A 14,192-nucleotide genomic window follows, 5' to 3' on the forward strand; every position below is an offset into this window, starting at 1 on the left:
AGGAAAAAAGAATTTCAAATGAGTTATTTGCACTTTGAATGCAGTAAATGTATTTAGCATATTAGCATAATTGCTAATTCAATTAGCTTGCTATTGTGAACCGAAAGCTGGATGCAATTTTTCTAAATTTGACTGTCAAACTGAGTAACATAAAGAGTTTGTGTAAAATATGGATATTAAAAAGATTTAAAAAGATTTAATTATTAAAAAGGATCTTTAATACTAAAATTATTAAGAAGGACTAAATCTTTTTACATAATATTTAAGAAGAAGAACCAAATCTTTTTATAAGGAGATAAATATATCCTTAACTATTTTTCTTTAACCATATTTATTTCAGTAGTCTTGACTACAGAAACTGAAAATATGTTTACCATTTTAATACATTCTCCAGTTTCGGGAGTGTTTGTAAATGAATATCTTGCAACTTGATGTTATGTATAACATCTTGTTTTCTATTATCATCATCAGCTTCTTTAAATATAACTTTGATTGACTCACAATTCGTAACCCTCAAACAATTTAAATTTGACAATCTTTTAACCGTATTATGAGAAATTATATGGACCAATTCATCACATTTCTCAATGATCAGAGTGTGTAGTTTGCCAAAAGAATTTCCATGAGCTTCAGAATTTCATATTTTGCACAAATTCTTTATGTTACTCAGTTTGACAGTCAAATTTAAAAAAATTGCATCCTGCTTTTAGTTCACAATAGCAAGCTAATTGAATTAGCAATTATGCTAATATGCTAAATATATTTACTGCATTCAAAGTGCAAATAACTCATTTGAAATTCTTTTTTAATTTCCTTTCAAAAATCCTATCAAAACTGTAGCTAAATGGGTCATTCATCGAAGGGGGTAAAAATTAATGTGTTGTATGAATATATGAATATAAATAAATAATCAGTAATTTAGAAAGATAAAAAGATTTGGTCATTCTTTAATAATTTTGATATTAAAGGTCTTTTTTAATAATTAAATCTTTCTAACGGTCCTTTAAAATAATTTTCCCAAGATAAAAACATTCGAAACTCTTCAAAACAAGAATATCCGAATCTCAATTAAAAAATACATGCGAAATTCAAATTGAAAAAAGGTTAATTTTTAGTAGGTTTTATATTGAACTTGTTCGGCAAACTATATTATAGTATTGATTAAAATTGATTACCGTAATATTAATTCTTTAGCATTGTTTTTTATTAAATGCAATTTGAAAAATTTATAAAAGGATATGTTATACTAAGTAACAATCGTAGTTGTTGGCTTAATAATAATAATAATAATAATAATAACGACTTAATCCATTATTATTAGTAGAGACAAATTAGATTAAACCAATACTTTCATTACAAATCAAATATTTCCACTCAATATGAAAATATCTATTGAGTGGGAACGCTAGGGGTTTCTTGCTATGCATGAGAAGTCTACGTGAAGTAATAGAATTATGTTGGGCTATGAAAACAATTGTTCTCTTCAATTCAATTTTCCCCCTTATTAATAGAGTCTTCTTGGTATTTATATTTTTAACTTTATCAACACTCTAGGGTGACATTGGACCTAAATTCTTACTCTTTGAGCTTATACATTCGGTTGCCCCAATCCCACTCTAGCTCTAAATCCATATTTTAATAGTTTCTTTCTAGGTTTAACATCATTTCTTTATTTCATCAAATTCATCATCAGAGCAGAGCTATGTACCTTTAATCAGTGTAAAATGGACAAAATCACGTCCCAAAAATTAAAAAGAATAAAAACCAACATTTATTCATCTACAAGTTTTCATATACCAAGTAATATATACAAAGCATACCTAAACTTGAAATCAAAGCAATGTTTTTATTCCTTTTTAATTTTTTTTATTATTCTTATCTCTCTCATTGCAACCAATCCTATCTTCTATTCTTCTATCTCATTCTCTCTATTTAGTTTTGTTTTTGGGGGAAGGAAACTGCTTCTTGAAAACTGAAAAGAAAGCACAAAAAAGAGAAAGTGAGGGAGAATTTAATTCTTTAATTCCTTCCCACACCTCAACAAGTGCTAGCATGAGGGGTGGTGCAATCTTTAGAAGAGACAAGTTTATAAACTTTTTCTCCCTTTAATTTTATATTTAATTAATAATTATTACTACTTACTTTATTATTAGATCCCTCTTTTGAAGTACATACTCAACCCTTCTATCTCTCACACACACACACACACAAACACAACTTTCTATCTTTCTCTTTTTAGTTTTTGTTCTATTTGTTTTATAGAACAAGAGAAAAACAAAGGAAGGAAAAGAAGATATCCATAAGTGGAATATGAATGTGTGAGAAGGATAATAAACAATAAGGAGAAATGACTGAGTGCAATGAACATGAAAACAATCATGGCAACATCATAGTGGAGGGAAGAAAAGACAGTTTAATTAGAACTTGTCCAACATGTGGTCATCACATCAAATGCCAAGATCAGGTTCTTAGTTCTAAATACCCCTTTAATTTGTTATTAGTTAGCACATATAATTAAGTCCACTTTATTTGTTATTTTATAGTTTAACTTATTAGAATCTGATTTATTTGTTGTAAAAAGTTTTTCATTAGTTTGATAATTGTTCATATCATAAATATATATGAGAGAGAGTTATTTTATTATTATAATAACAATAATAATATATTAGAATTTTTTTTGGCAAGTTATTACACAAGTTGATTATCTATATATATTTTATTCATGAAATATAATTCATATATAATATTATTATTCAGGTATTTATTTACTTTTTTTGGTTTATTATTTGTTGGGGGAATTTCTTTATTAATGAGGTATAATTCATAATATTATTATTGTTGTATTAATAATATAAATAAGTATAGGGTGGTGGACTTCATGACTTACCTGGACTTCCAGCTGGAGTGAAGTTTGATCCAACAGATCAAGAGATTCTTGAACATTTGGAAGCAAAAGTGCGATCTGATATTCACAAGCTTCACCCTTTAATTGATGAGTTCATCCCAACTCTTGAAGGAGAGAATGGAATCTGCTATACTCATCCAGAGAACTTGCCAGGTCATCAATACAATTTATACATGCATGCATATTATTACTATCTTTATAATATTGAGAAATATAATGATACTTTTATTATATTATATAATTATAGTTTTGGATAATTTGCGAGAACTTATTTAATTTGTTACATATATATAATATAGGAAGACTCTTAAGTGTGCCGGAAACATCGTTATTTCAATTGATTTAACCGTTGATCTGAATTATAAAAATATATTAATTAAAATTAACGGTTAAAACAATTAGAATATCGGTGTTTTCGATACACTTGAAATTTTTTCTATAAATAGTCCCATGACATTGGAGATTTGGAGTAGTATTATTACGTCCTTTTATAATAAATTAAAATCATATTTTAAATAAAAGCGGTGATTGTAATTTGATGTTTAATTTCACGAGCCTAAAAAAAATTCTAACAACTAATAAGATTTCCCTATCAATTAGTATATTTAATTTCAAGTGAACGTTTTGAAACTTGAAAGTGATTAGATATCTTATAATAAATCTGAAATCTTTGTAATGAATTTACCAATAATGTTGACACTTATGCTTGATTTGATTTGACAAAATTTTTTGAAGAGGTATTGTGAAAAGTACAAATTGTTTGTTTTGTATATGTTAAATAAAAAAAATTCATGTATTTGTATTTAGCAATAGATCTAAAAAATTTTGACAGCAAGAGTAAAATATATATAATATAATAATATTTTGGTTTAAATATTTTATTTGTTCTTATATTTTACTAAGTTTTTAGTTAAATTCTTATAATCTAAAAGTTTATAATTAACTTATTATATTAGGTTAAATTTTTTTAATTAAATCTTTAGTAGTTGTCATCTTTTAGAAATATACACTAATTCTAAAATATTTTATTTTTAAAATATTTTATAATTCATCCTACATAAAATATAAAAACACATGTTAAAAAAATTAAAAAGAATCTAATAATTGAAGATTTTTATCTAATATAGAGATTCAGCATAATTTAAATTATAAAGACCTAAATAAGAATTTGATGAAGTTATAAAAACTAATAGAATAATTAAATTTAATTTTTATAATTGTATTTTACTATTTTAAAATATGATTAGTTTTTAAATTATCTAACTTATAAATTAAAACATTAAAATGATAATTTAAATAATAGCATATATTTTAGAATTCAATTATTCTAAGTTTTATATTTAAAAAAAATTAAATAATTTTTTTATTGTCAATATAATGAAATATCTCTTTTTATATATATGTTACCAAACAATCATTTAAAAATATATCTCCAATACAATTACGAAATCGACTCTTTATAATATTCATAACTTAAAAAGTACTTTCAATTGATGTAGTTGCTACGACAAAATTAAAGCTAACTTAAAAATAAGAATAGTCATGGATAAAAAATATTTTTGCAAGTCTTAACCAATTTCTATAATAAAAAATATTAATTTTATTTAAGTTTTAATTTCATTTAGGTTTGAGAATTGATCATGAAAACATATATCTAAAATAAAATTCTCCAATTGATTATTAAGTGCTAAAAATTGAGTAAAAAAATTTCTAATGGGTCAAATTAATTAATTTAATGAGAAAAATAATTATTATTGTTATATATTACTCAAAAAATATTTAAGTTATAGTGGGGACAATTACCCCCCACATCCTAATATATAAATCCGTCTCAAATTGTATTTATGCTTATAATTTTTAAAAGATAAAGATGTTTTTAAAAAATTTAAAGAAATATTTTTAAAATTAGCATGTATTTATCAAAACTTAAAATTTGATATAACTTCATACATTAATAAATATTTAAATTTGCTTTTATATTTATATTTATTATAATCTTTTTAAATTTTAAGAATTATTTTGTCAAACATAATTGGTATTATTTGTACTTATTAAAATTTATTTTTAATTTAATTATCAAATATATATATGTTATAATTTTTAAAAAATCATCTTTCAAAAATTAGTTTAGGTAATATATTTTCAAAAACTAAAACTTTATCAAAAACCAACACATAGCTAAAGTTTTGCAATCATTCAGGCATGATTTCATATATATATTATATTATTTTCTAGTGCATTCATCACCTCAAGTACAATTTAAATCATAATTATTTATTAAATATAATTATCATGAAATTATTTTTTTTAATTTTAAAGTGATAAAAAGGGTATATATATATATATATATATATATATAAATAATTAGGTCTTTAATACGATTATTGAAAAAAAATTTCTTTTGAAATTATTTGAATTTTGTATAAGTTTTTTTTTATTTGTCTTATATTATTTTTTCTCTTACGAAGAATAATAAGAATTGAACTCTAGATCTTTTGGTCATAAAAATTTTGATATCATATCATAAAATTACTTCTTTTAAAAATTTAAACTAATAAAAAAATACATAAATAATTATATCTTAAAAAAAATAATTTCCATTTCCAGGTGTCTAAATAATCTCAGAAATGTAATGTTAAAATCATAGTTTGAACTTTAAAGTGACTTTTCTTTAAGACTTCAGTAACATAATTAAAACGAAGATAAAGTAGCTGGTCTATTAAGCAGCATTTTGTGGCAGATGTAACCGTTTATGGTTTACACATACAACATATTAAACGTAGGTTTTGAAAATTATTTGCATCCCTTCAAACTTAAACCAACCATTCAACCAATGCTATATATACATGTGATCGTGCATGGGATCTAGTATGTATGAAGCTGATATCTTAACATACAATAATCTTACATATGTGAAGTTGATAATAAGTTGTATGCTGCTTGCTTTTATTTTAAAGATTAATTTTGATGCATTATTAGATGTTAGCATAAAATAGTTTAATTGAAGTAATAATAAAGTGACATGTTTTGTTCATGCCACAAACAAATAATTAATTTATTACATTTAACAAGAAAAATGTAAAACACTTAGAGAAAGTACACGGTAATAACAATTGAGGAATGCTAGAGCAAACAATTTTTGTGATTTGTAGCCATCAAATAGCTATCAATGATGGTTTTAATGGTGTAAGATTGGTGTGGTGTGAGATTTCATCCAATGGCTCATTTTTCTTTGCTAGTTACATGCTGGTCAGAATTTAACAAAGTTGTTGGTCCCCTAGACTTTTCCATAACAATTATCACGTATATTTACCAAAAGAGGAAGTATAGGAAGCCAATGGAATATTTCTACAATGTGTACAATGAAGGTTTAGGGATGTCCGATTCAGTATTAGAGATATAACCATTAGTGTTACATTTTTCTATCAGCTTAAATTTTTGGGATGAGTGGTTTCATGACATAGTATTAGAGCTCTAAATTCGAAAGATCAAGAGTTCGATCTTTGGTAAACCCCAAAATTAACTTAAGCTTTTGAAATGAGTGATTTTTTAACTCATAGCCCTATTGTACGGATGATATTCTTTTTTTAACTCATAACCCCGTTGTATTGTACAATAATAGTATATCATTAGTTAAAACAACAATGTGTGAAAGATAAAAAAACAGCCAAAATAATTAAAATTTATTTTGTTAATTGCTACTACAATTAATAAATATTAAATAAGATAAATTTGAGTTATTTTTTTCGTCACCCTAACTAACATTACCCTAGTTAAAATGAAATTTATAATTTTATGTGGATTATTAATACTTTATGATCGAATTTTGGTACAGGAGTAAGCAAGGATGGGTTGATCCGGCACTTCTTCCACCGGCCGTCGAAAGCATACACAACCGGAACAAGGAAGAGGAGGAAGGTGAACTCGGACGAAGAGGGAAACGAAACCCGTTGGCACAAAACAGGCAAGACCAGACCAGTCTATATTAGGGGGAAGCTGAAAGGATACAAGAAAATCCTTGTTCTCTACACAAACTATGGTGGGAAGCAAAGGAAGCCAGAGAAAACCAATTGGGTGATGCACCAATACCACCTTGGCAATGATGAAGAGGAGAAAGAAGGGGAGTTGGTTGTTTCCAAAGTGTTCTACCAAACACATCCTAGACAATGTTCTTCACTCTTGGTCAATAACAACAAAGACTCTTCAACAACACTTGTCAAGGGTAATAATAATAATGGGTTTGTTGAGTATTACCATTCAAATTTCATATCATTTGATCAAGGGGAACACCAACATAGATCTAGTGGGGCTCAAGTCGTCATTTCACATTTTCCTCTCCATGAAGCTGCTCCTAATTATCATTCTTTGAATCAAAAGGAGTAGTGTAGAAAAAATAGTAAATTACCATTTTATCTATGAAAGAATTAGCTTGCTGATAAAATGGTTTTCTGGAGATTGATAATTATTTTATGGTACTCGATTTTTTTTTTTTTGTTTAACAAAATTACTTAAAGCAATCATAATTTGTTGTTGTTGAAATGGTAATTTATTTGGGGAAATAGACATATAAGGTGAAAGAGTTTGTGAAAAGAGCTGAGGAGAGGAAAATCATAAATAGGAGTTTTTTTTATATAATATTGAGGCATTATTGTAACATATTATGAAAAGTAGTTAAGAGGGCACATAAGTGAACAATAATAATTATTAATAAGGAGAGAATTTTGTTCATTTCCAATACTACTGTGTTTGTTGAGGAAGAAATCAATTAAGAATTCGGCGAAGTGAAGAACATGTGGTATTTGTTATGTCACTGTGTTTCTGCTGTCTCCCGTCTAAAGGTATATTATTATTATTGTGATTGGGTGAGTTCTAACCATCAATCTGTATAGACATGACTTATGTAAATTGGTGCGATTTATGCCGCACTTTCTAAAAGAGATAAAATAATTGTCCTTTAATACAATTTATATGTAAATAAGTTGTTACTGCGATTTATCTATAAAAAAGAGGGCATATATAAGGAGAATAGGATTGAAAGGTACCAAAGATTAGTTGAAAAAGGAGAAAACTAAGAGCTAACAAGAGAAATGCAGAGAGAGTTGAGAGAAGAGATGGCAGAACCTTTTAGTTAGCATCTGCATCTGAGTTAATTAACATTTATTACAAACTAAATGATAGAGTTGCAAGTGTTGTGTATCTCTAACAAAATTGACAGTTTAACATTCTGAATGTGAAAGGTGGTTAGACAACTAACTAACAGATTAGAATAATTTCTACATTCTTTTTCATGGCCCCATCTCTTTTATTTTCCACCTTCAAAACTTTCTTCTGTTTCAGATGATGCTGACGAATTATTGGGATAGTGTACCATAAACTTGTCTCTGAGATTGAGAAAAGAAGTCGAAGAAAGTGCCTTTGTAAAGGTATTTGCAATTTGTACAGAACTAGGAATATGCATTACTTGACTCACTTTGCTTGTAACATAGTTTTTCACAAAGTAAAAATCAATTTCAAAATGTTTAATTTTAGAGTGTAAGATAGGATGTGCTGCTAGTAACACAACACTTTGATTATCACAATAGACAATGGGTGAAACTGTTATAGGGAATTGCAATTTATTAAGCAATCCTTTGATCTAAATCAACTCTGCAACTAAGTCAGTCAAGGCTCTATATTCAGCCTTTTATGCTTGAACGAGCGACTGCACCTTGCTTCTTAGATGACCAAGATATTAAGTTTTTCTCAAGAAATACACAAAATTCTCCAACTAAATGATTTTCTATCATTAGGATCTCCAACCCAGTTTGAGTCAGAATAAGTTGTTATTGTCATGGAAGAATTTTTGCTCAGCTTCAAGCCATGTGAAGCGGTGCCGCTCACATACCTTAAGATTCTCTTTACTAACTTCCAATGTGCTTCTAGTGGTGCTTGCATTAATTACGCTGCTCTGTTTACACTATATGACAATTCTAGCCTTGTCACTGTCAAGTATTGCAAGCTTCCCACAACTAACCTATATAGATGAGGATTTTGGAAGACAACCCCACCAGTAGCTTGCATCTTCAAAGTGGAGGGTAAGGGTGCACTACAAGATTTTTGTTTATTTGTGACAATTTTTTTCTTATTTGTGGAGGCTTATAATCCCTATCAAATAGTTTGTGGAAGTTTTTAAAACCCCCAAAATTTAAAGTGCTACGAGGTCTTTTATGGGGAGTTTTGTGTGTGTTTAGTAGGGATTTTATATGAGACTTTTGTGGCAGTTTTAAATCACTTTTGTGACAGTTTAAAACCTCCATAAATCTTAAAATTATTTATTTATTTTTAATTTTAAATAATTCATTAATCTCATTTCATTTACATATTCTCAAATTAAAAATTTATTTTTTAATATCAAAATTAAAAAATTAAATCTTTTATAACATAATTCCTCAATATAAGACATAATTCTATGTATAAAAAAAAAATTCTCAATGTCAATAATTCCAAACATAATTGCATATGATATTATTATACATAACTATTACTATTTTTCTTTAAAAAGTAAAATAAAAAACAACGACTCCAATATTTCAATATCATCTAATTACATAAAAGTTTCAAAATAAAAATATGAATACAATCCCAGAAGACCTTTAGAGGATATTTTATATTCATGAACTGAATCAGAGAATGCATCTGGCACTACAAGATTCAAGTTGATTTGTGGCGATTTTTTTATTGGTTTGTGGGGGTTTGAAACCCCACCAAAAGGTTAGTGGGAGTTCTAAACCTCCAAAATTTGAGGTGCCACGAGCTGATTTGTGGCGGTTTTGTAAAACACCAAGACATAAGTTAGTGGCGGTTCTTTGTCTGCTTTGTGGGGGGTTTTGAGTTTAATTTTTTGGCAGTTTTTTGAAATTTTTGTGGCGGTTTAAAATCTCCATAAAAACTGAATTTCCAAAAAAAAAAATTACATCAAACTGAACTGTTGCAAACAATTTAAAATTGTACCTAAACATATTTTAAACTTATAAACTACTATTATTGATTGAAAAAATTACATCAATCAAGCTAAAGATTATTTAACTTTAAAGAAATTGGTAATTAGTATGTAATGAATAGAAATTTAAACAAATTACATCAATCAAATTGGTATGAAATGAACAACTTAGATCAATTAAATTTACATATTTTATATGATCTGACAATATATAAAATGATATCAGATAGTAACCCACCACTACAACAATAAATGCGGCCTTAAGATTGCCACAGGCTTCACAATAAGCTCTATTTGTCAGGAAAGGGAACTATCTGCTCAGGTAAGAAACAAATAATATCAAATAAGCAAAAAATAAGCATTAACTTCAAGTAAAACCTATACAAAATACAAATATGATAAAAAAAATATGCTTCTGTAAAAGATAGAATCCTCATTCCTCTGAGAAACCCTTCATAAGGTGTTCTACTCCATCCTAAGGATCCCTTCTCCTATAATAACTCTTCAGCATAAAAATGTAAAACAAATTATTGTAACTTGTTTCAAACAAATTGATTTCATAAGAAAATCTGCTAGATGGCTTTAATTGCTAGAGTTACATGCCATGACTAGTGACCTTTGCATGAATAAGGGGGCTTATCTCTACATTTCATCATTGATAAAATGCCATTTTCAAAGAATCATGAGCAATGAGTTTTATATAGTTAGCACTGTGAAATATTAACAAGGCCTCACCTGTTCCACTTTCCACTAGCACCAGCAGAATATTCCAGGATATTGCCAACTGCCATCCATGAACAAAATATAGCATTTACTACATTGTGTTGATCAGGACCTAATAATAGGAAAATTATTGTATCATGACGTTTCGTCAATATCAAGAAGGTATTTAATATAAGATGAAAATCAAGAATCCACATTGTGATTGTTGAGAACGTGAACAAAGAAAGCATGTAAAATAAGCAAGTTCTACCTGAAAAGGTCATCAGCCAAAAGTGCCCAAGCTGGTCCCTACAAATTAAATTTTGAAAACATAAAATGAAAACTTACTTTCTTTCATCAATATAAAGATAACAGAAAGAAGCACATTCTAATTCTTTGACCTTACCTGCACAGTGTTGTTGGCAAGATCCAGCATCCAGAACCCAAAAATAAATACAAGAGCAGCTCTTGTTCGGTTAACTTTAAATGTGCTAGAATTTCAAAAATATAAAATTTATTAGTATTTAAGTAGGTTAATAGACGTGAAATTTTAAAAGCAGAAGTGTGGTAAAACTAAAGAGTAAACAAAAATGAATAGCTGGCAAGGAAAACCTACAATGCTCACTTGTATCTCCGAATAAATATCCAATCGTCTGCAGAAAATCCAATTAATATCACCAACATTACAAGACATAATTTAGCTAATGTGAAATTAAGTGTCAAAGTAATCCAGATGTAAACAATAATGACCACTGATGCTTACAGCCAAGGAAATCATAAAGGATCCTGCCAGAATGAATGGACCCTGTTATTTGCATGTTTAAATCAATCTAATAATGAATCATAAATTTGTCCAGACCAACACCCATATTCCATAAATAAATATATGTTATAAAGTTAATAAACATTCAGTGAAAAGGCATTGACGCTTGAATATAATTTAATGGAGCAATAGAAAAAATAGGCATGAGAAGAAATTTAAAGAAAATTAATATAAAAATTAAAAATAAAGCAAGACTATATCACCTATCACAAGGCCAGTAATAGGGCCACAAAGCTAGATAAATGAAGAAAATGCATATCCTATACCCAACGTCTGCACCAAAAATGAGTATACAGTTAATCGGAAAGTTGAATATAATTCTATAAAGACATACATTAAACATTGACAGCAAATTAGTTAATACCAAAAGCATATATTAAAAAAAGGATAATCGCCCAAAACAAGTCAAGCAGAAAACCATGCAAGCAAATACACCTCTTATGCAACTAAAATAATTAAATAATAGAAATACTCCTCTGAAGCCAATTGCAATTGATCCGCTTAGAGCTTAAGAGAATCTGCGCTCAACGGCTTGTGAAGTGACAACTTTGAAATACCACTTCTGTGGCGATTGGTGAATGCCAAATAGTGTCGAACAAAGTTTCTGTGGACAGATAACCATTCTGTTCATGAAATCCACATAAAAGGTGCAAAAATAGCAATCTGGAATCATTGAAATCATATAAGCAAGTGAGAAAGTATTCGTATGAAGCTGAATTAGGCACAAATTGGAGTTAATAGAGATCTCAAATTCAATTCATCTTTCTCACAGACATGGAGATTGTCTGAAAAAATTCTGGACGGAAGTGAGTGAGAAATTTAAGTCTCGAACTAAACAAGAATAAATTAGGAAGAAATTCTCACCGCAATGACTTGGAACATGAGAATCAGTTCCACGAGATCTGATAGCTTTGAATGCAGCTTCAATCGAACTTTCCAGAGACTCCCGCTCGCACGCCTTCCAGATCTCCTCAGCTAGTGTCACTGCGTCCGCGCCGAAACCGCGCTCTGAATCCTTCAAGCCATCGGAGCAAAAGCAGAACCAACAGAAGAACCCGTCGTGGAAGATGACGCAGAAGCAGAAGATCTAAGCATTACCTCAACGATCTGAATGCAATCATCACTGACTTGGAACGAAGGAGACAATGATGGCAACACCGGCAAGAAGATGAATGGCGGTGGCGGTGACGGTGGCGGTGGCAATGACATTGAGATTCTAGGGTTTCAGAGAGATCTCACTCTCCCTCGTCCTTTCTCTCGAAGCCCTGTTTTGAAGTTTTATTTTTTTTTTTTTGTTGGTATGGGCTGAGTGAATGAATAATTGGTTGGATTGGATTTTTTTTTATAATTAATTGGATTGGAAGTATTATTACAGTGAGAGTTTTTGTTAATTATTTAAGGAGGTTTTATAATTTTCCACAAATAAAATATATTATGGAGGTTTTTAGTAACTCCTATTAAAAAACTATCACAAACAAATAAAAATTTTGTAGTGTGGTGAACCCTGGAACTCATACCTGCATAATTATGCAAGTATTTTCAATGTTTGCAACCCTAACTTCATATAACCATGAAAACAAAATCAAACTCATGCTAAATCAATTTAGTTATATACAACTTTTGCTAATTTAATACACCATTACACTCGTAAAGAAAATAGAATCAAATTAACTAACCCTGTTCCACTCAGCTCAACACTTCAATTTCATTTAACTTAATGCATGCTCTCATTGCTAAAAAAAATTGAAAAAATTCTTTAAATGCATGATTTTTGCCAAACATATACATTTTCTAAATTAAAGAGGCAAATTTGCCAAACATATATGAAAATAATTTTAAAAAAATGAAAAAGAAAATAAAAAAATGAAAAAGAAGTAAAATTCAGACACAGAGGATACTGTTCCAAATATCCCTATAGCAAAGTCTGAAGAAGAAAAAAAACTTAAAAGGTCCAAAAATCCACAACACAATACACATTTATACTATCTATTAATATTGAATGAAACTAAATAGACCAAACACACGCCAATATGAACAGACCTTTTTTAAACATTCTTCAATCCCAGACTTAAGCCTAAGTAAAAGATAAATGAAAAAAAAAATTAAATGCCACGAGAATGATGATCAAATTAACTAAGAAGCCTGGGAGACATACTTAGGTGATGTATGTCCAGAAATCCCACAGTTGTAGTAGCAGCTTCAGCCGCATCCAGCACCACCTATGCCTACTTGCACTATACGAACACAATGCTCAATGAATCAGTCATAAAATGTAAAAATAAAGGAAAAGAAAAGAAAGAAACTCTTATCATTCTTAAGTAATATTACTATATATTGTACATGCGGACATAATCATTAATTAATGCATAAAAAAATCAACATATGAATAAAGAATGGTGCTCTGCTCACGAATACAAACATCACTATATATGGTTTCATTCCAACTGATTTAGTTAGTTATATATATCAAACGTGTTTTAGCCTTTAGACAAAGCAAAATTCAATACTTTAAATAGCTTTACTTTTATCATACCTTGGCCGAATACAAAACAATATCTTCCTTAGTTAGTTTGAAAGCATGACTACTTCCATATGATGCAAGATTCAAGGCAGCATGTGGTTCTGCCTGACACAATAGCACACATTTTATTACATGCCTTAATCCCATCCATATTCTGTGTGATTCACGGAATTAAGAAAATCATTAGAGGATTCTAAAAGTAACTTACTTGAGATCATGTTGTTACAATTAGCAGATCCTTTGGAGCATAAGCATCAATATC

General features: G+C 28.7%; 2 protein-coding genes across 14 annotated transcripts; one reads left to right on the forward strand and one right to left on the reverse strand.

The window, feature by feature from the left end:
* The first annotated feature begins 1,834 nt into the window (after positions 1 to 1,834).
* On the forward strand, positions 1,835 to 7,666 carry LOC112737719 (NAC domain-containing protein 73). The gene is made up of 3 exons (XM_025787772.3): positions 1,835 to 2,464; positions 2,866 to 3,058; positions 6,741 to 7,666. The coding sequence occupies exons 1-3, from the start codon at positions 2,348 to 2,350 to the stop codon at positions 7,286 to 7,288; spliced, it is 858 nt and encodes a 285-aa protein (XP_025643557.1). The 5' UTR covers positions 1,835 to 2,347; the 3' UTR covers positions 7,289 to 7,666.
* Positions 7,667 to 9,904: 2,238 nt separating this feature from the next.
* Positions 9,905 to 12,732, reverse strand: LOC112737720 (sucrose transport protein SUC3). Of its 13 annotated transcripts, none has more exons than XM_025787779.2 (8): positions 12,274 to 12,731; positions 11,613 to 12,072; positions 11,350 to 11,391; positions 11,203 to 11,239; positions 10,993 to 11,077; positions 10,858 to 10,895; positions 10,620 to 10,668; positions 9,905 to 10,198 (listed from the first exon to the last, which is right to left on the reverse strand). In XM_025787779.2, the coding sequence occupies exons 3-8, from the start codon at positions 11,362 to 11,364 to the stop codon at positions 10,195 to 10,197; spliced, it is 228 nt and encodes a 75-aa protein (XP_025643564.1). In that variant the 5' UTR covers positions 11,365 to 11,391; positions 11,613 to 12,072; positions 12,274 to 12,731; the 3' UTR covers positions 9,905 to 10,194. The 13 variants fall into 13 exon arrangements, 11 of the variants coding, with proteins under 11 accessions (XP_025643564.1, XP_025643563.1, XP_025643558.1 ...); XM_025787778.3 differs by having other exon boundaries at positions 11,350 to 11,372; positions 12,274 to 12,725; XM_025787773.2 differs by having other exon boundaries at positions 10,620 to 10,719; positions 11,350 to 11,372; positions 12,274 to 12,725.
* Positions 12,733 to 14,192: the final 1,460 nt, after the last annotated feature.

The sequence above is a fragment of the Arachis hypogaea genome, chromosome 13 (genome assembly GCF_003086295.3).
Source record: "Arachis hypogaea cultivar Tifrunner chromosome 13, arahy.Tifrunner.gnm2.J5K5, whole genome shotgun sequence".
Lineage (NCBI taxonomy): Eukaryota > Viridiplantae > Streptophyta > Magnoliopsida > Fabales > Fabaceae > Arachis > Arachis hypogaea.